The 26427-nt window shown below is 55.8% G+C and overlaps 1 protein-coding gene across 7 annotated transcripts in view; it reads left to right on the top strand.

Moving 5' to 3' along the window:
* Nucleotides 1-26427, top strand: part of VIPR2 (vasoactive intestinal peptide receptor 2) — a 68847-nt gene that overhangs the window by 5487 nt on the left and 36933 nt on the right. For 4 of the 7 annotated variants that reach the window (XM_073810149.1, XM_033863576.2, XM_033863577.2 and 1 more), the window contains exons 3-4: nucleotides 18503-18610; nucleotides 22149-22246. In XM_073810149.1, the coding sequence (XP_073666250.1) occupies nucleotides 18503-18610; nucleotides 22149-22246 (206 nt within the window). Of the gene's footprint in view, nucleotides 1-18502; nucleotides 18611-21166; nucleotides 21216-21236; nucleotides 21573-22148; nucleotides 22247-26427 lie in introns of those variants that run through there. The other 3 variants (XM_033863579.2, XM_033863581.2, XM_033863578.2) reach the window with 3 other exon arrangements.

The following is a 26427-nucleotide window of genomic DNA, read 5'->3' as shown; positions in this document are numbered from 1 at the left end:
GAATTGCCCAGCTTCCTATTTTCACAGGACGTCAGAAATGCAAACTCTAGGTAAAATGCTCCAGTTCTTAAAGTTTGCAATGAGTACTTTTTAAAAAGTTCTTCAGGAGCAGGCAGACCTCCTGTGTGGTTGCTGCCTGAGCTGCCAGGTTGCTCTCTACGTGGCAGCTGGGCCAGGCGGGCCCCAGTTGGGGAGCCCCTCGTGGTGCAAAGATGGGCCGGGACGTTTAAAACACTCAACAGGGCTCCCTCGCAGGCTCTGCTGCCTGGTTCAGCGTTCCTCAGGGTGACCTGTGTGTGACCCACACAGACGTGCTGGACAGTGGACGGCACAGCCTGTGAAGATCTTGGCATCAGCTTGAGCAGAAAGAACGTCTTAGGTAAAGGCCATAAAACATCTCCCCTGTTTGGAGCCATAGGGAAAGGTGTCATTCACTCTTTGCAATGACAAGTATCAGTCCTTGGACATTTTCTTATATTGAAGGCTCTTATTTTAATAATAGCTCGACAGCAAAAATACCTGCCCCTGAGCCCTTTCACCTTTGACCCGTGGCAAGAGCTCGCGGATGGCAGCCGCCCTCGGGAAGGAGGTGACGCCACGGTAGCCGGCCTGGTGCCCTCGGCTTTCTGTAGAAAGGCAACTCGTGTTCTAAATTCCCGTTTTTCTTGTTGCTCTTTGAGATCTGCATGGCTCGAATACCAAGGATATAAATAATACTGAGTTACCAGAACGAAGGTACTATAGATGAAGCGAGCTGGGAGCTGAGTGAAGGCCTTGCAGCTGGATGGGGTGCGGGCGATTCCAGGGCCAACAGTGTGCACCTGCTTCACGAAATTGAAAGTGAGATGAGATATTGAGGGTCTGTAGGAGCTACAAACGATGGGTGTGAAAGAGCACCAAAGACGCAAGAAAATGAGTTTTCAGTTCTACTGAGATAATTTGTATAAGTCTAACAAGGAATTCTTTTTATTACATGTTGAATCCAAATTCAAACAAACCAACACATAAATCTAGACAAAACCAATTTTAATTCTAAACCCCTTTAAGGGATTCACTTTGTAAAAAAGGAAAGCTTAGGAGGTATTTAGAGCTTTGTGAGCTAATACTGATTCATAGCTAAGACTAACTTAATCCTGCCAATGAGGCAGTCAGGCCACGGATGCCTGAGAATATAGCTCAAGGCAGCTCTGTCCCCGCACGGGGGGTGCTGACCGCGGTGGTAAGCAGTGACTCAGCTCTCCAGCTCTGCCCGGTGTTCCTGCCTGTGCGTGGGTCACATGGGAACTTCCCTGTGACTTCACATCATTTTTGCCCAGATCGGGGCGGGGAGGGGGGGCGGTGGTGGTGGTGGTGGAATGTGACCTATATTTCGGAAGGACAAGGAGGTACCCATGTTTCTTGACAGCTCCACAGTCTGGGCCAGGTCCTGAAGGACCCACGGTCCTGGGCCGTGGCTGAGGTGGGTATGACAGTGAACATTAGCTCAAGACCGGGGCCCCGGGGAGGTGCTAGACGAAAGAACTTACTTTTCTCTGACGTTTCTCAAACAAAGAATACTGGACTAACTTTGATCCGCTTGTCAAGGAGCTGTGGCGGGCATGGATACTGCCCCCTTCAGGCTAACAAGTCACCCTGCCTCGGTTTCCCGGATGCCCGCAGAAGGCACGGGCGCTGTCAGACAGCATCATCAGAGGGAACCTGCTCCTGGCAGCGCGGGCAGTGTGGGCGCCACGCTCCCACTCCTGTGGGTTCCCTTTTCCCCAGGCCCTTCAGGACCTGTGTGGAGAGGCCCACGGTGCGCTTTTGTCCTGGCTGAGGAGCCTGAACTTGGGAGACCCCAGTGTCACAAGGAGGCTGCTGGTGTCCTGCCCAAACTCCGCTCCAGAGAAAGATGCATTCTTGGTTATTGAGGTCAGCCTGAGGGCCGCACTCTCTGTCTGCCAAGGCTGTTGCTCTACAGACGTCCTCAAAAAGAGTCCGGAGCAAAGCTGCCAGTGCCTTTTCCCAAGACACGCCCATGCAGTGGGCGTGCTCCAGCTCCAGCTCCAGCTCCAGCTCCCAGCTCCAGGAGGGCGACTCTCAGGAGGCGTGGACGTCCTGCTTCTCTTCTCCAGGGCGTGCTGTGGCCTCTGGGCCATAACTCCCCACTCTGTGCTGTCGGTCCCTCTACGACGTTGTCCACTGTCCTTGCAGCCACAAGATCCTGCACAGCACTTGGCATTTAAAAAGGTGTCAAATAAGCTTTTGCTGAACAAATTAATGAAAAACTTCATATTAAAAATTGTGATATACGCACATAGAAAAAATGCCATACATACCCAGCATGTGTGTCCCTCCCTCTTAGAATTCACGTGTGCACAGTGTACGTGCATCCCTCCCCATTTCACTGTGCAGATGGAAGCCAGCTCTGGTCTGTACTTTGTTTTTCTTTTTTTTTTTTTAACTTTAGCAATGTATTTGGCAACCGTTCTGAATTGGTTTATACTTTCCTTTTAAGAGCTATGTAGTATTCTAACAGATTTCCTTAGTCTGTCCCAGGCTCCTGGACTTTTAGGTAGCTTACAAGCAATACTCTAGTGACTGCATTTCTTCATGACGGTAAAATATTTCACCAGCAATTGAGGGTTGACTTCAAGCCACTATGCATGAAATCAGAACGTCCTTCTCATATGACTAAATAACATCATTTTAAGAGACTTGCTTATTTCTGCGATGGTTGTGTCACACAGAATATAATTAATCACATCCCACTTTTCATCTCGTCTTTCCTTCCTGCATCTCTTTGTCACAGAGGAAACTAGGCAGCTTCATGAGCGTGTTCTCTTCAGAAAGTCCCGTGGCGGAGTGACCCTTGTCTGCAACTCTTCTCTGACCCCCCGCCCCGGCCCCGCACCGAGGCAGCGCTGCCTCTGGCCCAAGGGCAGGTGGTGGTTGCCCCTCTCCCTGACGAGCGTCTGTTCCTGGTCCTTAGCTGACCTGCGAGTGGGACTTGTGAGCAGACTTCCCTCCATCTTACCTCCTTACATCCATGTGGGTCAGCTGCCAGCCTTGGATATTTAAATAATAATTACGTATTGGTTTGATTTTCTGAAAGTAATGGCTTTAACTTTACTTTTTATAGGAAACAAACTCGCTGAAAAAAAGTCTACTCTGAGTTAAACTTTTATGCTTAAACTCATGAAAGGCATCATGCGTGAGAAGTCAGTTACTAGCAGGTAGAGCATCAGCACACCTGGAAGCCACAGGTGAGGAGGCTGTAACCCGTGCTCTGCTGGGTCACAGGAAGGAGCTTTGTGCCACTCGGCATTGCTGCTGTTGGGGACCAAGCTACTTCTCCCGCGCATCTTTCTAAGGTGCCGGTGACCCCAAGACACAGCTCAGCCAGCTGCTCGCAGCCGCCTCCCCCGCGAGCACCTCTCCGCCTTCCATGCCCCCACTTAGTGTCACGCAGGCCGCGTCCTGAAAAGGTCCCGTCACTCTTCCCGCCGGTGGGGCTGGTTCTGAGACTGCGGCCCCCCCTCCAGAGGAGCCTGCAGTGCAGGTTCAGGCTGTTGAGTGGTTTCCTGCGGTCCACCGTCTCGCATCCTGTGATGTGAAAGCGCAGGGTCCCTTTCTGGGGTGGGAGAGCCTGCAGGAGGCTCCTCGGCACACTGCACTTCAGTCACAAGCGGCCAGTGAAGCCGCTGTCCCTGCTGCAGCCCCCGCCGTCTGGCGCTGGCTCATGGGCACATGGCCGGTGCTGCCACGATGGGGGCAGAGTTACACGTGTCAGCCACGCGCCCCCCCAGGTTCCCGGGGCTTCAGTTGTGCATGTTTTGGTCGCTTGGGCTGGTCGCAGCCCTTCCCGGGCACCCATTCACTAGCGAGTTTTTGTAGAGTTTTCTGGGTCAAGCATCCATTCCAGTGGTTGTCTCTGAGCCCTCGTAGCTGGGCCTGTTCTTGGGGGGTCGCCTTGGATCATGGAGTGGACTGTCATTGCTGGAGCCTTGGCTGGCTCTGTCGTTCACTGATTTTTCCAGCATGTTCTTATTGAGCAGATACCAGGCTAGAAGGGTGATGAGAAATTGGGCAGGACATGTCATCCCCTCTGGGAACTCCAAATCAGGCCCCCGATGGCAACGCACAGGGCGGGGAGCAGGGCTAACGGGGCTTCGAGTCAAAGGACTGAAGGGTTTCTGGGGGGAAATCGGAGAATCTGAACATGGAATAACGTCAGTCTACTCTGAACGAGAAACTGACAGTGACAGAAAAATGGCTAAGGGCTTATTTTATCTTTACTCGGAGATTACGGCAGAAAAAAGGTGAGTGGGGAAACTACCAAGAAGAATGGAAGCTTTTTGACCATAAGCTAATTGGTGATCGGTACTTTGGTAATTGACTATATAAACTTGCTGTGTGTTCGGGGACGGTGGTCTCGGCTTCCATGGTGCCCTGTGCTCGGCCCTGGAGCAGCCCTGTCCCACCTGCAGCTGATCACCACCACCCAGCCCCAGCCGCCTCCTTGGCCTCTGCACTGGGTGTGGCCCTCCTCATGATGATGAGCGCACCCCCTTGTACTCCAGGGTAGCGGCCCATCTTGGTTCCTCAGCCTCTTGGCACCAAGGCATCTGCCAGGGACCCTCCTGTCCGGCATCTGTTGACCCAGGAGCAGACATACGGACCTTCCCGGTGCCCAGGACGGAGGGAAGGCTCCGAGTGTCCACTCGCAGGACAAGGACGGGAGATGTCCACAGAGCAGGCGTTGGGGGGTCCCAATCTTGATGCTGGAAGGTGGTCGTCAGCCCATCAAGGTGAGGAAATGGGAGTGGACTTTCCAGTCTCTCATCCAAGCTGGTGGCAGAGCCCAGCTCCCTGGACCCTAAGTCAAGCACTCTTTTCACAAAGCCATACTTGGCATCTTAGAAAGAGAGCCATGCTTTAGATGAAGGTCTTCCTCTCCAAAGCCTGCTTCAAAGGTGAGGGGCCTCCTCTGAACTGCCATGGCTACAGGGAGATTGGCCTCATGTCCATCTAATTGTCTGCACCTTCCACTGAAGCTTCCCCTTGGGGAGAGGATCCCCACCAGTTCACTCACTTTGTGACAACAGCCCCTTCTCTCCTCCGGCCCACGGCGAGGGCTTTGGGGCAGCACGTTCATTTGGTGAGTCCTCCTTGACTTCCTGGCCATCAGCTTCCTCATGACACGCCTGGTTCTCTGTGTATCAACAGGAACCATCAGAGGCGGCCGGGGTTCAGCCGCAGGCGGAGGCCCCGCAGTGCAGGACGTTGAATCAGGGCCCAGAGCGCCCCAGATGTCTGCACCTTAAACATCGCCCGGGCTGTGACCTGCCCTGGGTAGGGCTCCCGCAGCTCAAGAACTGACACTCTCAAGGCACCTCTCATCCACCCCAGGGAAGGGTTACTACTGCTTTGCGAGCAGTCTCTGACTTCTTACAGCTACTTCCTTCTCTGCAAGGGAAGGACTGAGGCCTGTGTGAGGGGACACTGAGGGTGAGGCCAGGCCTCCTGGCTGCCCACTGGGCCCCGGCGACGAGGACAGCACGTGCCTCCTGTGTCCCCCCGGCAAGCGCTGTCGCTCTGCTCCCGTGTGGCCCCGTGCAAGGCACCCGAGCTCACCAAGTTCGGGGGGGGGGGGTGGGGAGCGTTTGCTCCTGGGGCTTGTTGCAGAGCTCGGAGCTGGTGGGCTGGCCGCGCGGGCAGGTAGGAGAGGTGTGTGTCGGCACCCAGAGCAGCCGGATCCAGCCGTCGGGAGGGCTGGGGGCACACACAGGGGATGCGTGGGTGAAGGAAGGAGCACAGCGTTGACCCGCAGCCTGGAGCTGGCCCCAGGGGAATTCTGAAAAGCGCGCTGTCTGCCATGAGCTGTTTCGGGACGGTTCACGGAGCAGACACTTCTGAGAGGAGCTGGGGGGGGCCTCGCAGGCGGGTCACGTTTCAGGTGGAGGTGACGCAGGCATGCTCCACGGCAGAGGACGGGAGGCTGGCGGAGCAGAGGCCAGGCCGCAGGGAGAGGGTGGCTGAGAAGGTGCCGCGGCCACATGGTGGTGGGGGCAGCCGCCCCAGGAGCGCAGGAGAAAGGAAAGCACACAGGAGGAGCTGGGGCCCGGGGAGGGCGCCTTCGGGGCTGTGGTGAGCAGCGGCTGCTTCTGGGGAGCCTAAGCAGAGGCAGAAGGAAGGGCTGGGAGGGAGGCTGGAGCCTGCTCACCAGTGGGACCATCTGGGGCAGCAGGTCCTGGAGGCAGGGGGAGTGGCCAAGGGCGGACCTGAGGGGCTCGGCCCAGAAGGAGGGGGAGAGAGGGGACTGAGCGCCCGGCACAGCTCCCGGGGTGGACGGGGCTGGAGGGGCCAGCAGGATGGGACCCAGGGCACTGAGCTGTGGACGTGCCGGGGGCCCCTGGCCCCAGCCCTCGCACACAGCCTGGGAGGATGGTCCCGCACGAGGCCGGTCTCGGCCAGGAGCTGTAGACGCCACAGCCAGGCGTCCTGCCCTGGGGGGCACGCGCAGCTGTGCGGCTGCTGTACTGTATGAGGACGATCTGTCTTGGCGCTGGTAGATGGATGTCCCGGCTCGATCCCAAGACATCGCCCAAGTCCTGCTCATAAATCCACGCAAGATTACCCTGGGAATAACATGGCAGGACTCCCCACGCATCCAGTCCCAGCCTGTCAGCTGAGTCCAGACGTCCCCTCGCGGACGCCGCTCGGCTCTGCTAGCCTGGGAGCTCATGTGACACCACCAGCAATGCCCCAGGTGGTCACAGACATTGGAGGGAAGGTTGTTGAGAACGTGTACAAAAGACACCAGCAGACATCTCGACGGTGAAAGGCACAGCATCTGCACAAATTTACCTCCCCAGCAGTTTTCCTAAACTGACCCTGTAGCAGGACCTCACCGGGACTCCCGAGGGCCCCCGTTGTACGGATGTCGGAAGAGAGGCGTGAAGGTGCTGGGCCCGTCTCGGAGGGATCTGCAGTCAGTCCTCGGGCAACCGTGCTGGCCGGGACGCCGACCGCAGGCACTAGGTTCACCCAGTTTGGAGGACATTTTGATGTTTGGGGTTTACTGGATTCAGCGTATTCTTTAGACAGGTTCAAACTGGATCTCCGGATGTTCCTTTGAAAAACTCTTTTGTTCAGTTAACAGCTTTGGTTAGTTCTGGGTTTTGAGTCTTGGTTTAACGTTAGTTCAAGTCCCAAAATACAACTCCAACTAATGGAATCCGTCTGAACTGAAGTTAAACTTCGCTACTTCCACATTCAAAGCTCCAAAGTGATTTGATCGAGGTGCCGTCCGGTGGCACTGCCCCCCCAGATGGTCTTTCCCAGGCCTTGGTTCATAGGTCGCCTCTAGCCCACCAAGGGTGGGATCATTGTAGCACCCTAGTTAGGATATTGGGGTGTCCAGGAGTTGTCTGAAGAATGAGTTCCCGGTAAAATACTCCTCGCAGCCCTCTAAGGCACTTGGAGTCGGAGCTCTGTCGTGGCGCCTGGGTTTGCCCCTGTGTAAAATCCAGGCTCTCATGCAGGGGGCCTAGGGAGCAGCATGGCCCTGGGCCTCGGTCCACACCCGAAGGCTTGACCTGCTGTGTGGACTCAGTTACAAGCAGGGGGATGTTGAAGAGCCAGCCCGCCTTGGTGCCCTGGTCGGCTTGTGAACTTGCAGTGTTCCTGCTGCAGGAAGACCTGGTGAGGCCCTCCTGGCCCAGGGCCTCCATCAGGTACCTCGGGCAGCCTCAGACCAGTGGGCGCTCGGGGAACATTTGTTGGAGAGACGAATGCTCGTCACTGCAAGTTTTAAGAGAGCATGGCTGCAGCTGGTCCAAACACTGTGCCGAGTCACGAGGAAAGGACAGTCTGCTGTTTGGAAGATGAATTGTTCCATCTCTGTCTGCACGGGCAGGGGTTTGTTATCAAACGCCCTGAGCTTGTTCTGTAAGTTGCTTTTGAGTCCTGATTGCAGCAGCTCCCCTCCCAGCATGTGGCCGGATTTCACCTGCACTGACTGTCTCTGAGAAGCGCGCAGCCCAGACATAGGCTGTGATTAGTTCTGGTGGGTTGTCACTCGGGGCGTTTCCTCTCAAAAGGCTCCTTTCCACTCTCTTCTGCCACTAGCAAGTACTGTCATCATGCCTGACTGCAGCATTACTAGAAAGGCGTTTGGCTCGGCACCCAGCATGGATGTAGCTCTCCTTATCTCACCACATGTATTTTAGGAATAAATGATGTAGATATGCATCCTTAGAGCAACAGAAAGAGAGACTCCTCCATTTGGTAGAGTTTGATCATCACTGTTAGTGAGAGATTAGCTGGGCTCTGTAGGACGCAGAGAAACAGGATATTTGTAATTGGACCCCTGAACAGGAAGCATCAAAGGTGCCCAAAGAGCAAATCCAAAGCTGAGAGCGGGGCTGATGGGGATGTGGGCCAGTGTTGCAGAGCTTCCAGGTCCAGGGCAGGGTTCACAGCGATCGCGTCGCCACCCGCAGGGCTGGGGGTCTGGACCCGCTCAGCATCATGTCTGCTTCCGCGGTGAGCGCCGAGACGCCAGGATGCAGCAGGTGGAACAGCGGGGCTCCCTGTGCCGCCGCTGCGGGGATAACGTCCACATCTCGACCCTGCCAACCCTGAGGTCAGGAAACAGACCCCCTTCTTGTGCTGTATGGCCAGCTCAGACCACTGGGGAACAGGGACTTGAGTGTCCAGGAATGGGAGTATTTGGAGGGGTGGTCTCAGCAGAAAGTCAAAGCAAGGTGATGGTGAGGATATGGCGAGATTTCTGCCGGTCGTGACTGCAGCTGCCCTTTGAAGGATCCAAACGCAGGACCAGGGCTGAGAGTAGAAGTTGCACAGAGCCCCATTTTGGCCGTGGGGCATAGGACAAATTTGACAGTGACCGGAGGCCCCAAGGGGATGGCTGCTCGTGGCCGCGCTGCTCTCGCGGCCCTGGGAGAAGTGAGAGGGTCGGGGCCGCCCCGGGCCACCTCTGTGGCCTTTTGAATTCCTCTCTTTAGAACGGTTAAAGCAGAGTTTTAGCGCTCAGAGGATCCATGGAAATCTCCTGGATCAGCACGGTCCCCTCACGGGAGGAGAGGCAGGCGGCTGCCTGAGTGTCAGCATTCTGGTGCCCGTTATGGCCCTCAACATCCCATTATGCTGTTTGGTCACCGCTTGAAAGTGACTCCAGGATCTTGAAAATGAAATTCTTCTTTCCCTTTGCAGTTGGCAGGTGGTCTGTGGGGCTGCTGGGCTTTCCCAGGCTTTCCCACCTCCTGGCTTTCGTGCCCTGTGGATGATTCACGCTCGGTCAGCCGGTATTTAAGGTCCAAAATGTCAGCTTTTAAAATTCTAACCATTCTTTACATGTATTAATTAGCGTTCTCTTGAAAGAAGAGCTGTTCCTCATCATTTGGGGAAGAACTACAGTCCCTTCTGAAAGAGTGGGGGAAAAGTCCAAGCACCTCGGGGGCATCTATTAAGTACTTAATAACTAGAATTCTGATCAGACAATTATTTCATCACTGCTATTCACAGCACAAGTAAAGTGGGTGTTGGAACATGTAGCCATTAAAAAAGATGGCACACATCACAAATGACATGAAAAATACGACATGTATATTGTTAAGTGAGAAAGCAAGGAATACTCCAGCATATAGGATATCCTGTGTTTGTGAGAAGAACGTACGTGACATCTCTGTGTATGTGGTGTATGGGCAGGTGTATAGGATGTCATCGGGCCCTGTAGGGGCAGGAGCCAGACGCCCATGAGGGGCCAGGAGGAGGCCGCTAGGAGGGGGTGTTTTCCCAACACTCTCAGCATGGAAGGCAAAGGGGGCGGGGGCAGGACTGTTTGGGGAGAGGGTTTCTTTGGGGAGAGTCCTTGGAATGCTCTGTGATGTCTGCTCTCCTGTGGAGGGGAGGGAGGTCCCCCACCGGTGAAAGGACTTTCATGTTGCTGGGGGACACAGGGATGAGAGGTGGCTGGCAGCCGTCTTGGTGCAGCTGGGCAGAGAGGTCCACTGGGTCTCTAGTTGTCCTCTACTCAGGAGGACAGCCACCAGGGCAAGGGCCAAGAGGGGTCAGGGGCCACAGCTGGGGGGAGGCGGCCCCTGGTCCATGGGAGAGGAGGTGCTGGCTTCCACCACGAGCACCTGTGCCAAGACCCCTGAGTGCCTCCAAGCCCCCTGGAGCCCCGAAAACCACCACCAGCAGATCCGAACCCCAGTCTGCCCTCCACTCCCACTAGCCTGAAATAAGTCAGGTGGAGAAGGCATGTTAACTAAGCAGACCAGGCTGTGCCTTAGACCAGAGTGATCAGAAACACGAGGGGCCTAACCTGAGTTTCCTGCAGGACAGAGACTGTGCCCTGAGCCAGTGGGAAGGGCCCAGCTCCACCTGCAGCACAGACGTCTCTCCAGGTAGTCCATAAACATGAGCGGGTTCACCGCCGCTGCAGGCTGCACACGGGCTCGCAGCACGGGCCACACCTCCTCGTGCCTGGACTGACGTGTTGTGTGATTGCACGGTCCAGGGCGTGTGCTGCTTTCGTAATTTAAGATCGCACGCCTGGAAGAGTCTGTCGAATTTTAAGGGTGTCTCAGTGAGGGGTTCGTATTGTTCCCTTAGGTACTGAGAAGTTCTTAGTGGACAGAGGCTGGTGTAACAGGATGTGGCGAAGGCTCTGATGTGCATGTAATGGGTCTCAAGACCTTGGGGGGTCATTGAGCCTCTTTAGGTGTGGACCCCCGCTGTGAAGCAGCGTGTTCGCCGAGAGCCAAAAGGTCCTTCCCAACTCTGAAGTTCTGCGGTCCTTTTTTTTTTTTTAATTTTTTTTATTTAATTTTTTATTTTTGGCTGCGTTGGGTCTTTGTTGCTGTGCACGGGCTTTCTCTAGTTGCGGTGAGTGGGGGCTACCCTTCGTTGCGGTGCGCAGGCTCTAGGCGCGCAGGCTCAGTAGTTGTGGCTCATGGGCTTAGTTGCTCTGTGGCATGTGGGATCTTCCCAGACGAGGGCTCGAACCCATGTCCCCTGCATTGGCAGGCGGATTCTTAACCACTGAGCTTCCAGGGAAGCCCCTCTGTGGTCTTTTGAATGACCCCCAGCTGGCCCTCTGCCCCGAAGTCCTTGTTCACCAGGCAGAGCCCCAGCACTTACTTAAGGGGCTCACGAGGAGGATGACAGATGGAGTGAGGAAACGTGACATTGCTTCTTAAAGTGCTTTCTTCCTGTTCAGAGATGCCCAGCAGTTAGTGTGGCCTGAATCAGCGCAGACGGAAGCACAGGAAACAAGAGCAGCCCTGACAACAGCCCCTGCCCCCGAGGCACCGCCCAGCCGGCGCGTGGCCTCTGCGTCCTCGGCCCAGCAGTGCACCCTCGGACCCCACAGCAGGGAGAACAGCCCTCACCAGGGGCTCCAGGGTCAGGGGCCCCTTGGGGCCACACTCCACCCAGGAGGTGCAGGTGGGTCGGCGACGTTCCATGCTGCCCACCCCCAGGCCGGGCTCAGTGCTGCCAGGGACGGCCAAGGGCGAAAGCGGCCTGGCTGGGCTGGGCCCCCGCTGTGTGTCTGTGCCCCACCCAGTCCGACCCACAGCACAGTGGCGCTGTGGGCAGGGCTGGGGAGCCTCCGGCAGCTCAGCCAAGCTCCATTCAATGCCTCGTTTACTCGTCTGTGCGATGAGACTTGGGGACACCCCGGGCCTGTGAGTTTGGGGGACGAAATGAGCTCATGAGGGCGGGACCCAGCCCCGCTGCTGCTGTCACTGCCCGTCCCGAGAGCAGTGCTTTCCTCAGTGGGCTCGCGGGATGCACTGGTCATCAGCACTGCCTTCTGGGTCTGTGGAGGTGCTGGGGGCCGTCGGGTGGAGCGTCCAAGGACGCCCGGCCCTTCGGCGGCGGCGTGAGACCGGGAGTCACCCCGCTGGCCAGACAGGCCTCCATGTGCCAAGCAGGCCACTGATGAGCCGCCCGGTTGGCTCACCAGCACTCACCCGCCCTGCACGGGAAGAAGCCAGGCTTGGCGAGGTTGGGGCTGTGGCCTGGCGAGCTGTGGGCTCCAAGCCCGCCCTCCTTCCCGTGCCAGGTAGGGCGTGACTGCCATGAGCCCCTGAGCGGTTCAGCACCACCACAGGGACGGGGGTCAGCCTGGGTCTCTGGCGCAATGGCCTGGGGTGGGGCACGGGAACTTTCTAACAAGTCGCCAGGGGCTGCTGCTCTGGGGCCCCGTCAGCACCCGCACTTGTAATCCTTGAGGTCCCATCCAGCGCCTGCACCCCAGGACTGTGGGTCTCAGCCCTGGGTACACGCTGGAACCTCCAAGAATCTTAAAAACTGAGAAGTGCTGTTCGGGGGAATCAAACCAGAACCCTGGGTGTGGATACTAACAGCGGGCCCCGGGGGCGTGTAGGAAGGACCCGGGCACACCCTCCACTGCCGCTTGGCTGCCCCATCACCAGCCTGGGCTGAGGGGCACTGACCTGCCCTCTGACAGGGTCGTCCACGGGGCACACGAGGTGCTGCCTGTCAGGTGAGCCTTGGAGACCGTGTCGTTCTGGCCACGGCAGATTCTGTACAAGGAGTGACCGGGGAGCAAGAAGCGCCGTTTCTCTGCTTTCTCTCGAGCAAAGGTTAAAACGACAAAAAGCAAATGAAGATCTCTGTAATGAAGGGACTTGGCCTGGAGGGTGTGCTCATCACGGCGGGGGAGGCCAGTCGAGCTGAGCTGACCCCAAGCTGAGGCCTCTGCGTGGCTCTTCCTGCCGTCGAGCAGCAGCCACTCTTCAGTGTCCCTCGCCGTCTCCCCTTGTGTCGTCTTCACACTGACACCCGCGCTCGGCCGCCTGCCCACCGGGGTCGGAGCCAGGAGACAGGAGAGGAGGTGACGGGCCCTTCTTCCCATCTCGCCGCGCCTGTTCTCACCTGTTCACCGACACAGGCGTGGCTGATGCACAGAAGCGCCTGGAAACAAGTAAACGGTGTCCAGTGCTGCGTCCACCACAACCAGCAGTTGAAAGTCCTCTGACGGGACTGGACTGGGCTTCCCTGGGGCTCCGGCTTCATCACCAGGGGCAGAGGAAGTGGGATTGGGAGACCCCCACCCCAGGAGCTGCGGCTTGAGGGGTGTTGACAAGCCCGGTGATGAGGTCCCACCAGCCCATCCCAGAGGAGGACGGGTAGACCAGGTCCGCACCTGCTGTCTGCGGGCTGGGGATCCAGTGACCAGCACGGCTCTGGCCTCGGAGCCCAAGAGCACTTCCTGGGCTTCCCTGCAGCTTCTGATTCTGGAAGAAGCTTTGCCACTTATGACTTCAAATTTAAACTAAACTTTGGAATGGAAGGTGTTATTGGTAATGTTAGCTGTCGCCTGGCCTCATACGTTAGTGCCAGAAACAGTTTTCTTTCTCCTTTTCCTTTGCCCACGCCTGCTCCTGTGGCACCTCCCCTGCGCTCCGTCTTGAGCAAGGTGACCCAGGGGACGAGGCCTCCCACCACTGGATGCCCAGGTGCTGGTCCGCCCACCCTCTCCTCACAGGCCGGGCCGCAGGAGCGGAGACCTCTCCCTGGAGCTCCTGGTCGCGGTGGGAAGCACCTCCATCACACTGTGGCCACCGTCGAGAGTCAAGCCTGCCTGGGTACCTCTGCTGTCCCACTGCTGTGCTGTCTCTCTCTGTGCGTCGGTGCTGGTAGGGGACTGGATTTCTCTCTTGGTAAAAATGTGGACAGATCGGAGCACAGCCACTGCTGGGGATGCCCCAGGAGCCTCACCCAGAGAGGGCGGGAGACCACGTCAGTCGTGGTCACAGCCTCACCTGAGACATCAGCCCTGCATTCACTGGACGACTGCTCAGAGCCGTCTTAGTCTGCTTGCGCACCTGGACTCGGTTCATGCCTCTGGCTCTGTGTCCAGGGCTTTCATCATAAAGCACCTTGAACGTGGAAGACTGGAGTGGTAGGAGCACATCTCCCCAGGTCCCAGGAGGTCACAGAGGGCCAGTGGGGACAGTGGTCTTCCAGGGAGAGGGCAGTGACAGCGAGACGGGTTCTGGCCCCAACCTTGCTCTGCGAACCCATGAGCAGGAAACATAGTGTTTGTAAAACTCTGCCCTAGACGAAGTGTAACACCTAAGTAGTGACTCACCTGATTTTCTTGAAAACGAATTGCTGTTTATATCATTGAAATAATGAGAAAATAAACCCGGGACTCAAAACAACACGTGTACCATCATCTGTGAGAGTATGACTTGCTGGGGATATTTTGGAGAGAGAGTTGGTTTTTCGGGTACAAGTTTCTTTTCCATGGTGGTCGGTTCCTCCCCCTTCATAAGACTGCTTCAGGGGCTTCCCTGGTGGTGCAGTGGTTGGGAGTCCGCCTGCCGATGCAGGGGACGCGGGTTCGTGCCCCGGTCCGGGAAGATCCCACATGCCGCGGAGCGGCTGGACCCGTGAGCCATGGCCGCTGAGCCTGCGCGTCCGGAGCCTGTGCTCCGCAATGGGAGGGGCCACAACAGTGAGAGGCCCGCGTACCGGAAAAAAAAAAAAAAAAAAAAAAGACTGCTTCGGGCCAGGTGAACTGCAGCTGTCTCCTCTGAGTTCCAGAACACAGGCGCGTGTTCTAATAGCAGCCTTTCCTGAGCACAACTCATCCATGTCCCGAGTATGTTCCGCTCAAGCTGCCGTGAAGTTTAAGAAATTTCTGGAGGCTGCACCGTGCGTAAGACAAGTTTTTCTGGACCTCTTGATCTAGAATGTTCCTTTCAGGGGACTAAGCTGCCTTCCCAGGAGGAACTTAGGAAGCCACCCCCGCCGGTTTACGCTGGGCTCCTGTGCGCTCGTTCCTGCGAAGCCTGGCGGTTGGTTCACGGAGGCACCTCGCTCAGGCCCTGGTCGGGGCTCCTCCGCCACCTCCTCTCTGCAGCTTCTGGGACACTTTGCCAAGTGTACAACGTGTCAGTGCCTCCCGAGTCTGTTACTCACCCAGGTGCTAAATTAAACAGTATGGAAGCTGAGGAGTACAAAAAAAAGCACTTGTTTCTGGGAAAATCAATTTGTGTGCTTTGGAAAAACTGAAAAATTGAGTTGCTAAGCAGCCGTAGGGTTGGAGGTGAGCATGACGGCTAGGATTGAGTCTGGAAACCTAGCTTTGCGGGAGCCTACGTCAGCCCACTTCCAGTGCTCTGAAGTTGGAAATCACCGAGGACAGGTCAGAGTATGATTTACACAAGAAAAGAAAAGAGGAGCCCAGTCAATAAGCCCACACGCAAAGGACAGGCTTTGGCTGTGTGTTCTGTGTTGAAGTGATAGAAACACACCTTGTGTCTCAATCAATGGAAGACACTTAAGGTACTGAGCACCTACCGTGCTTTTCAGTTCCCCAAGCCACTGACCCCCACTTTGGATAAGAGACCTCCTCCTCCTTGTTTTGGGTTTTGAAAGACGGAGAAGATTTGTGTGATAAGTGACAAATAAATTTTTACCAAAAAATTCTCATTCTTGTTTATAATTTATTCATAAAATATTTCAGGTAATTTATACGGCCATTTTTAGCTGAAAAACCATGACCTGACGAAAGTTGCATCTGTTTGGGCTAATTTACCCCCAGCAATAGTTTATGTACAGTAATGATGGGTTTGTTATTTTCTCTCTTTGCTTTGTTTCTTGATAGTTTGTAAGAGTGGCTTTTTAGTTTTATTTTTTGCTCGTTTTAGCTACAGCTCGAGGGTGACGCTGTCCTGGGATGATGGAAATGTGTGTCTGAGCTGTGAGACGAGAGCCACCAGCCACATGTGGCTACTGAGCATTAGAAGCGCGGCCACTGCAGCTGAGGAGCTGAATTTTCAATTGCATTTAATTTCAGTCGATTTAGGCTTAAACGGCCACATGTGGTAACCACGTTGCAAAGTGCAGTTCTAGGGTTTTTTCTCTTCTTTATTTTAGCGAATCTGTTCAGTTCATTTTATCTATTGTTTTAGCTAAAGCGCTGATGTATCGTTGAAGCATGATGGTGACAGCAAGTGCCCAGTAGGGTCCTGGTTTGGGTTGTACACTGCTTAACCGTTTCTAATAATAGCTACTTCTTTTAACAAATGGTCTTTGCTACGTTAAGGCAGTCTCAGTATTTCGTTATTCTATTTAGAGCTTTTAAAAATTAGCAATGGCTGCTGAATTTCGTCAAGTAGCTTTTCAGTCTATTGATGTGAACAAAATTTTCCTCTTTTCAGACTGAGCCTTGATTTTATTATCACCACCTCAAATATCTAGGTTGCTACGATAGTGGAACAAAAATAAATTCTCACGCAGACCCTGCTTGCCTCACCCACGCCACTTTTTCTCATGCAGTCTGGACTATTCAGCACTTTTCAAACAAGCCTCCTCTCCCCAGTCTGTCCTGGGTCCAGCTGAACTCTGCTGGGAGTCGCCCCTGCCTGGCAGCTCTCTCCCCTTTCTCCAAGCTGCGCCCCCACCCCCGCCCCGCCCGCCGAGTCCCTTCACGGTTGTGGTTTACGTTATTATGACCACAGTTGACCCTGTAACAGTCCCAGGCTCCTTTCCGGTGTAGCTCTATGTTATTCCTGGAACTATAAGTTAGTTTTCCACCTCTCTATCAATAATTAGCATCAAACTTTGTACCAGAACAATGGCAAGACACTCTCGCGATGATCTAGTACACAGGGTGGTCACCAAGTGCTGTTCTCGGAGCCACTCCTGTGCCCTCCGTCCCGTGCCAGGCGGCCTGGTTGGTCCGGGGCTCCCTGGTGCTCCTCCAACAGAGCTTCCAGAAACACCCAGCAGGGCAGGAAAGTCTGGAGTTCTCAGAGTTCAGAATTCAAACTCGATGTGATTCTCCCAAACGTAGGCCCCCTGTGCCCTTTAAGGGCACCCCCATTGCTCACCTCCTGCGGGCTGGGCTGCCGCCCCCTTTGCTGCACCTGAATCTTTAACACACATACATGCTGTCTGTCTTCAGTTTTATGACATCTCTAGGAACTGCCATTTCAAATTTCTCAACTGCCATTTTCATGAGACTTGGGAAATGGAGCGAGAAGCTCGTATGTCCCCAGTTGTCTGTCTCTTGCCCTCATCGCGTAGGCACATCCCTCCTTACCACCCTGCTCATCCGTACACTCCCAGGTCTGCAGGCTGCACTGCCCACCGGCCGGAGGTGTGTTTCTAGTGATGTCTTTGTCCTTGATGATGTGTCCTAAGTAGTTTTTCAAAAAGCAACGTTTTCTTTAAATATGTAAGAATGTTAATATAGTATGAATTTATGTACTCAATCTTCGGTAGATAATTCAGTTTTTAGGATGAATGTATTTTCATTTTATTTTAAAAAGCCTTTAGAAAGTATTTTCATGGTTTCTTTGTTTGTGTTTTTAGCCGCACCGCGCGGCATGCAGTATCTTAGTTCCCCAACCAGGAAACGAACCCAATCCCCCTGCAGTGGAAGTGCGGAGTCTTAACCACTGGACCACCAGGGAAGTCCCTATTTTCATCTTTTTTTTTTGCAAAACTTGGTTTGTAGCCAACTTTTCATTACCTCTGTTCTTAGAAGTAAAACATTCCCGTGGTCAAACCAAAAATGCATAACTCCATTGATGTGTTTGCGCAGTTACCGTACAGGTGTGGGTGGCGTGTCAGAGAGCAGAACTGTTGTTTCTTTCTTTGTTTTAATTGAGGCTAACACCCTGCTCCTCCAATACTGAAGTTTAAATGAAGTATAAAAGTTTAGAGGTCACAAAATACAGTAGAAACACCTTGGACTTGTGATAAAAATTTCCTGGGTTCAAACGTGGATTCACTTACTGTCTGTTTAATGTTGAGAGGCCCCTGGACCATTCAAACCTCAGTGCTCTTTGTCAGTGAGATGATTAATACAGTGTTGCTATGAATTACTGTCGTGGGGTGGTTATTAAACCAAATAAGAGATCTGAAAAGTGTTTTAAGCTATAACATAATGCAAATTAAGTTTTGATAACTCCACGAGGGTAGCCTAAGATTTCACCGCTAATATGTCGTCTTGACTGCTGAAATCAACTAAATCTTTTCAAATATTTAAATTTGCAAATTGTCCTTGAAGTCAGAATCCATAAACGCACAAGTATATGTGCATCTAGGGGACTCTAACCTCCAAGACTTACACAATACTCAGTGTTGCCCATTTTATCACATGGGGGGTGGGCGGGAAGCACTTCAGCAGGAAAAATTAATGATTCTACTACAATTCGAAAGTGTGCAGTGCATGCTGGGTTCCTAGAAACATTCTACCGCAGATCTGCTTATTCCTCCAAAGCTGATTGCAATGAACCCATGCCAAGTATATTCTCAATAATATCGTGGTGCGAGTTTCACAGAAAAATAATTTGCAAGATAATTACCTAATTAACAGGCTTTCTATTTGAAAAGCTTCTGAGCAGATCCGATCCCACCACCCTGGGCACCCCACACGTGGCCTGAGGGTGCTGCCCTTGTGCTGGGCAGAGGGCCCTGCTCACCCCCATCTCCCCTCCAGCCTGCAGCGGCGTCTGGGACAACATCACGTGCTGGCTCCCCGCGGATGTCGGCGAGACTGTCACGGTGCCCTGTCCAAAACTGTTCAGCAACTTTTATAGCAAACCAGGTACTGTCGTCTGTGTTGTTTCTGAGCTGTGCCGGGGGTGGGGGGGGGTGCATACGAGGGGCCGGCTTCTCCATGGAGGCACAAGAAGCAGGGCGTCAGTTTCTTTGGCCCAGTGAGTCAGGGAGCAGCTGTGCTGAGCTGGCCTTAGAGACTGGGAGCACAGAAGGCTTCCTGCCAGGTCGTCCACCCTACAGCACACACGGTGGGGCGGACAGGAGACCCTGGGCAGGAGCCAGACACACAGGCGCCCAGCGCAGACGAGGGGCCGCGGCACCAGGCAGGGAGAGAATAGAAACACCTGCCGCACTTGGGCACCCGTAACCCCCAGAGAGCGTCCTCCAGGGTGTCCCTTCTCAGCCGGGAACGCACTTTCTGCTTCACGGGAATCCTCTCCTTTCCTGGACCGACTCTCTGGGTTCTCAGCCCCACCCTTGACCCGGCCCCCTGTCACCTGCACACCTGCAGTCGCGGAGCTTCCAGCCTCAGAAGGTGCTGACCGAGATGGGCCGCCCCCTCCTTCCGGGGCTTGCTCTGCACACAGGCCCAGGAAACCCAGATGTTCGAGAAATAGACCCGTTTTTTATAAAAAGTTGTAAGTGGGAAATTGGGGGGTGTCTCTACACATCAGTGCGTGTTGTCATGGCAACCAGCACGTTGCTCTGCTGTCCCCATGCGGGTGAGCCCTGGGGCCCACGTGAGGTCCCCCTGAGCCGGGCTAGGAAAGGGGATGTGAACAGGCGGGTGGGAGACTCTACTTCTGTGGGAGGGGAGAGCTGGGGGACTGGGCACAGTTCCGAGAGCAGGTCTTGGCAAGGGACAGTATCAAACCATCAGGTGACGGAGGGCCAGGTTCCAGGACTCGGAGGTTTATTCTGACGAACTGGAACCTTAGGGCATCATGGATGCCGTTAAGTATTAGTGTTCTCTCAGCTGGGGAGAAGGCGCCTATGCTCTGCGTCCAACAACGACACAGCCAGGAGCCCGTGCCCTCGGCCAGGCAGCCCAGCTCTGAGTTCTGCTCCCCGTCTTCTCCAGAAGCCACCTGGCCAGTCCCCAGAGGGCTGCGAGGGCCCTGGCCCGCCCCTGACTCAGAGCCTGAAACGGCCCGCAATGGGAGCACATCCGGTGGACCGGCCGCAACCTGGAGCCTGCCCATCACTCCCGCCTCGGCCCAAGCCAGGACCCTCCTGACAGGGTCTGAGCCCAGGTGGCCGTGCTCAGGGCCAGACGTGTGACTGTGGCCTTTTCAGGACAGTCACACTCAAGCATGCACTTAAGGACTGAGGACAGGAGTGTGCAATCAGCTTTAGGGAGCTGGGGTGGGGCTACCTACACCACTGTGCTGAGGCCCCTACACTGCAGCTAAATCGGGGCCACGGTGGGGAGAGGCATGGAGATGGCGGGGTCCTCACAACAGCTGACCAGACTTCTGAGTCCTAAGCTGTGCCCCACTTTTGTTCTCAGGTCCCTCTCTCACCTCCCCTCACCCTCTCCCTGAGCTTCCCCTCACTTCCCTGCCCTCACCCCCCGCCCCCTCTCCCTCACCTCCCACACCCTTCTCCCTGAGCTCCCTGGCCCCGCTCTCACCCCTTTGTCCATCTCTCTCCCCCGATGCCTCTCTCACATCCGTGACCCGTCCCTCACCTCCCTGCCCCTCTCTCATCTCACCTCCCTGACCCCTCCATCACCTCCCCAGCCCCTCTCTTTACCATCTCAGGCATTTCCTGGAAGCCCACCTTCCACTTTTGCCCAAGGTTTCACTGAGGAGTGTGAAGCCAGGCAAGATGGCAACCCTGTGGGCGAATCTCGACTTCGTAGGATGAGGTTTATTTAAACGTCCTCCTTAGCGTTTGCCATATTGTAAGTGAGGGATGGCCAGCTCAGCACTCCTTGCCCTTACACACAGCTTACGGTACAGGCCCCAGGAGCAGGTAGGTAGCAGGTGTGCCGTGCAGGTGAGGAGCTGACTGCCCAGGTCTGAAACGGGCGCCTCGCTTGTAATCTGGTAGCTTTGGGCAGGTGACCCAGCTTCTTTAAGCCTCAGGTTTCTCACCTGTAAAATGGGATCATCAAAGGGCCTCCTCATGTAGCTGTCAGGACGGCGTGAATTAAATACGGAAGAGCCGGGAGGAGCCGGTGAGCCCTACGCTGCCAACACCACTGTTGTTCTTGTCCTTTCTTGTTCCCGACTCTGACAGGCAGGTCATTCCCTTCTGTGGGCCTCGGTCTCCCTTCTGTAACGTGGGGCAGGGGAGCCAGACCTCAGCAACCTTGCCCCTTTCAGGTCTCTGTCTGGCCCACTGCACTGCAGTCCCTGTGCCCGAGCTGCCCGCAGGCCCCCCGGGAGCTGGAGCAGGAGGTTTCGGGTCTGGAATCGGAGGACCCAGGGGATGGCGGTGTTGGAGTGAGGCTGGGCCGGGAGAGCCCAGGTGCTCTTTTCCAGGGGCTTTGCTGAAACCGACCCAACCCACTTCCTCTCCAGCGGGTTGGGGTCTGGACTCCCCCGGCCTCTCTCCCCACGGGGAGCAGAGTGGCTTACGCTTCTCTCCTCCCCAGGACGGACGCACCGCACTCTTGGTCCCATCTGATTCATCAGTCAGAGCAGGTGAACCGCTGCGCTGCCCTGGGGTAGAAGAAATGAGGGATTTTTAAGCACAAAACTCAGTTGTTACTGACCCTCAGAGCCTCACTTTTCCATCTATAAAATGGGAACTGTGATGCCACCAAGTGTGCAAATAAAAAGAGATGGTGTGAGGAAACGTTTGCTATTCTGAAAGCCCTGGGCCTGTGGTCCCAGCAGGAAGCAGAGACAGCAGGGCCAAAGTCACCGCGCCAGCCTGGGTCCGAGCTCCCGAAGCCCACCCAGCAGGTCCATCCCCTTTCCCTCACCACCCTGTGTGTCATCTGCTAAAGACGCCTGTCCTGTGCAGGGGACCCTGCATTGCTGAGTCTGACGTGCACGGTAGGTTCCTAGGAGCAAACAGTGGGGCTGTAAAGTCAAAGCTGTCTATTTCATGCCACGTGAACCTGACGTCCACGGCCTTTCCTGCAGCCACAGCGGCCAGTGGTGCCTGCCCTGGCTGCTCTGGTCACTGTGCCTCGGGGCCGCGAGGTGAGGACTGGCCCAGGGGAGCAGGAAAGCGCAGGGCAGAGCAGGGCAGAACGGCCAGGGTCTGCCCACGATGCCTCTCAGTGGACGGAACAGCCTGTTCGCTTGCACCCCGCTCCGTAGTGAGTAGAACACACCGGCACCTCTGTCCCATCATAATTGCCCCGGACACCGCGCCCGTGCTTTGGCGCCGAATCCGCTCCCTCCAGCCGCCGAGGCCCCGGGGATGCAGGGGCCACTGCCCAGGCTTCGTGGGCGAGGATGCCAAAGAGGGGGACGCACCCTGAGCAGCTGCCCCGGGTTCAGGCCCGGGCCCCAGCCGGCCCCGAGGGAGAGGGAGCCTCTCAAGCCAGCGTAGGTGCAGGCAGGGGCCCTGGCCACCAGGCCAGTCCTGACGTGCAGATCAGACACCTAGCCTTTACCTTCCAGGAAACATAAGCAAGAACTGCACGAGGGACGGGTGGTCAGAGACGTTCCCGGATTTCATGGACGCGTGCGGCTACAATGACCCCGAAGATGAGAGCAAGGTAAGGGCTGCGCGGGCCTCCCTTTCTGGTCGTTTTTCCGAGGTGCCTGGTAAACTGCGACCATTTGCTGCTCCAAGCCTAACTCAGGTGTTCTTTCACTTCTGGCCAAATCCTGCCAGTGAGGTCCCTGGTTTCAGTTCAGCCACCCAGCCTTTGGAATTATGTGCTGGTTCCGTAGTCTTGGAGCTGGGAAAGGCTGGTTTTCTCCACCTGCTGTGGTATATCTGGAAGGTGACACCGAGAGTGGCTCTACCTGCCGAACTGAGCTTAGCCAGTGTCCCTTCTGCCATGAGGGTTTCCTTGTTCCCTTTAGGGTGTTGCCACCCGTGGCTGTCGAGAAGCCACGCGGTTGTTCTCTTAGCCCTGAGCCGGCAGCGGGGATGGAACCACACTTGGAGCAGCTCTGCAGACTCAGAGCCCGCGTTGCTGGTTGGGCTGCCCAGGCTCGGCTGGCCGCTGCTGCCTCTCTCGGGCCGTGGTGGAGACTCGGCGTGGGGCAGGCATAGTGTGAGGAGAGCCTTTCTCCGGGAACACGGTCCTTTAAGCGGTGGGCACCCGCACCCGGCCGTGCCCCGTGGTGGGGTCTGTTTTGTTTGCCACTGGGAAGCCAGGTCAGTGTCTCCCCTTGAAGCCCATCGCTCGCCCTGTGACCCCATGTGGATGGGTAAGGGCCTTGGGAGCCGGGAGCCAGGCTGTTTCAGACGTGCTCCCTGACGACGGGTGTGAGGCCCTGGGGAGTGCCTGCCCCCGACGCCTGAGCCCACACGGTGCGGGCAGACCGTGTCTGTGCCGCTGAGGCCCATCTCCTGCCCCCCGCCCATGCCACCTCACCTCCGCTGCCCCTGGGTCCTGCCCCCAAGTGAGGCCCTTAGGGGTGTGGCTGTCCCATCACTTCTCCTGGGTAACAGAGGGGCTTCCTTTGCTCTCCTCACTAAGAGTTACAATTTAAAGCCGGTTCTTTTCCTACCAAATTAGTAAACCCTCGGAAAGGAAGTTCATTGTATTTTAGCTGGTATCCCTCTAACTGGATGACAAGTGACCTGTCACCAGTGGTCAGCGAGGGTAATCATGGTGGTGCAGCTCTGAGCCCTGCATCATGTGCTTCTTACTGATGGACGTGGTATATATTTAACGTACACGATGTGATGTTCTCACATGTATACAATATGAGATGATTCCCCAGTCCATCGCCTCACAGATTCTCTTTGCTTTTATATATATATATATATATATATATATATTTTTTTTTTTTTTTTTTTTTTTTGGCTGCGTTGGGTCTTTGTTGCTGCGCGCGGGCTTTTGCTAGTTGCGGCAAACGGGGGCTACTCTTCACTGCGGCGCGCGGGCTCCTCATGGCGGTGGTTTCTCTTGTTGCGGAGCATGGGCTCTATGTGCGAGGTCTTCAGTAGTTGTGGCACACAGGCTTAGTTGCTCCGCAGCATGTGGGATCTTCCAGGACCAGGGCTTGAACCCGTGTCCCCTGCATTGGCAGGCGGATCCTTAACCACTATGCTACCAGGGAAGCCCCTCCGTTTGCTTTTGGTGAGACACAGAACCTATTCATCTTATCACTGCAGGTTTGTGCTTGTTGACCGATGCCCCCACATTTGCCCACCCCTCATCTCATTTAGTCTGGGTGACAACCCACTTTACAGATGGAGAAACTGAGGTTTAGAGAAATGATGTGATGTGGCCAAGGGCCCCGCCATTTTGACGAGAGCCAGCCTCTTTGACCCCCTCCTCAGGGGCCGCTCCCGGGCCCCCCGCTCTCCCTACACAGGTGGAAGCAACAGCAATGGGCCTGGGACACACCTGGGCGGGCAGCCAGGCCAGGGCTGTGCTGACCCTTCCCAGCCATTGTCCCCCCCGCCCCGCCCGTGGACTTGTGCCCCTGGGGCATTCTGCACGAACCCCTTTTGTTCTACAGGATCCCACAGAGAAGGCCCAGCCTTTGCCCATGGGCGTGGCCAAGAGGCAGGTCTCGCGGGGCCCCCATGACAGCAGCACAAATGGTGAAGCCCCCCAACGCTGGGCCCGAGGCTTGGGCAGCGTTTGGCCTCTTCCGCCGTCAGCCGTTCCCCGCCCCCACCCCGCTCCCTGGAGGATGGGCGTAAATGCCACTGCCCACGTGCTTGCCGGTGGCCGGGTGCACAGTCAGGTCAGAGGCCACTCGTGGAATCAGGGTCCAAGCACGTTTTCATTGGACAGTGAGGGGATCTCAGGTTCCAGACTCGTAGCAAACTGCTGTTCAGCTACTTTAATGTGTCCAAACCAGGAAGCCGTCCTATTGGTGTCTAAGAATAAGACCTTAACTCGTGTAGAATTTAACCCCAGTTTCAGGGCTGTTTCCGTAGAGAAAAGCGTCCCAGGCCCTGTTCTGAAGACCCTGAACTCTGACCAGGGGTGATGACAGCCCCACGGTGGCCGGGACCCTGTCACGTCCCACCTGCCTCCCAGGTGGCCCTGCAGGACGGGGACAGCAGCTGGAGAGTGTCCAGACTTCTGTAGGAGTGGGTGGGGTGGGGCCCCAGCAGCCGCCTTCCATCACCCACGTCTCCCTTCTACCTCGGCAGCCAGCCCAGCGTTCGTAACTCCGAGGCCTCGGGACACACGTCAGGGCGAAGAACACAGCGTCCTGAGGCCTCGCCAGCAGCATTTATTCAGAGCCTGTACTTGTTCCGCAAGTAAACATTTCCCGGAACCGTAACGTTCCGACTCTGTCCTTGGGTTACAGAGAGCCCAAGGTGGTTGTAAAGGACATCGTCGTGGGAACCATGTCAGCTCAGAGCCCACGAGGACAGAGCACCTGTGATCTCCTCATGCTTTTCTGTCCAGTGCCAAGAGCTATTTTTCTTCTCAATTAAACATTTCAGAGATTCTGCAGTTATCACGAATGCATATTCTCTGCCAATGGATTAGAAACTCAAAATATTTTAACGTGCGAAGGTGAAGAGAATAATGGCACAAGACCAAAATGAATCATTTTCTTCCTGGTTGCAGCTTCCACTGCTCTCACGCTTCGAATTCTCGGTTGCTTAAGGAGCCGCTTGGAAGATGAAAACCGCAGCTCGCTGCCCAGAGTGAGGCCGGGACGGTCTTCCCCGGGGGGAGGGAGGGAGCGGCCCCTCGATCCACGGGGCCTCCTGCTTCCACGTCACTCTTCATCTCATCAGCCACTCTCTTTCTTCCCAGTTTTACGATTTTAATTGGATTTCCTGTGCTCGTGCAGCCAAACTCTGCCCTGGGCGCTGTGTGTGCAACCTTTGTTGGTTTCAAAATTAATTAAATTCAAGGGAAAAAATCAGCTTCCACAAAAGCCACATACAGTGAGGGAACTGAGAGACAAAGCAGTTGGGAATGGGAGTCTCGTGAAGGAAAAAAGAGTTTGAAGACCCCAGAGGACCCCTTGGACGACGCGGGAGCTGTGATTGCGAAGCTGCTCCTCGTTTGGACCATGGGAGCCCGCAGAGTCGTGGAGGGGGGGTGGCGGTGGCCCAGGCCTGCGTGTCCTGGTGCAGTGAAACCCTGACGCCAGCCAGGCTCGGCTTGGGGCGCCCGGTCACCACATCCCACTTTCCATAAAGCAATGTCTCCCCAGTCTGTGTCGCTCTCCCAGCAAAACCTGCCTCAGGTGTGTGCATCTTCGTCTTAGGCCTTTTTTCTTTCAATCCTTGGATAGAGGGTTTAATCCCATTAAGAGGCTTTCAGGACCCCCTGCCAACCCCAGACCCATGGGGGCCACACCAGCAGCTCCTCTCCCCCTTTTGCCTTGTCCCAGCTTGCTGAAGCCTGCAGGGAGAGCAGGCCAGCCAGAGACCACGAGCCCCTCTCGCTGCCCCCACCCTTATCATGGGAGCCTACGGGTCTCCCGAGCCGAAGAGGCTTTCCTGGCATCAAGGTCTCAGCCTCAGGCGGGCGGTCGTTCCACCTGGTGCCGTCTGCCTGGTCACCTGACCCCCCAGGCCCCCTGACCCATCATGCCCCAGACCCGGGGACTCTCCTGACCCGGTGGCTCCTACTGCGGCCCGTCGGGTGGACCCTGGTATCCTGACCTCCTTCCTCCACCGACGGCTGTCTGGAGGCTTCTGGTCAGAGCACTCCCTGGCCAGCCTGCCTGCCTCAGTGTCCCACCCGCTGCCCAGCGTTCCCGTCTCTCTGATCTCCCAGGATGCTGAGAGTTG

The sequence above is a fragment of the Tursiops truncatus genome, chromosome 9 (genome assembly GCF_011762595.2).
Source record: "Tursiops truncatus isolate mTurTru1 chromosome 9, mTurTru1.mat.Y, whole genome shotgun sequence".
Taxonomy (NCBI): Eukaryota; Metazoa; Chordata; class Mammalia; order Artiodactyla; family Delphinidae; genus Tursiops; species Tursiops truncatus.
The sequence above is the reverse complement of the archived record's forward strand: the minus strand, read 5'-3'. Positions and strand labels throughout refer to the sequence as shown.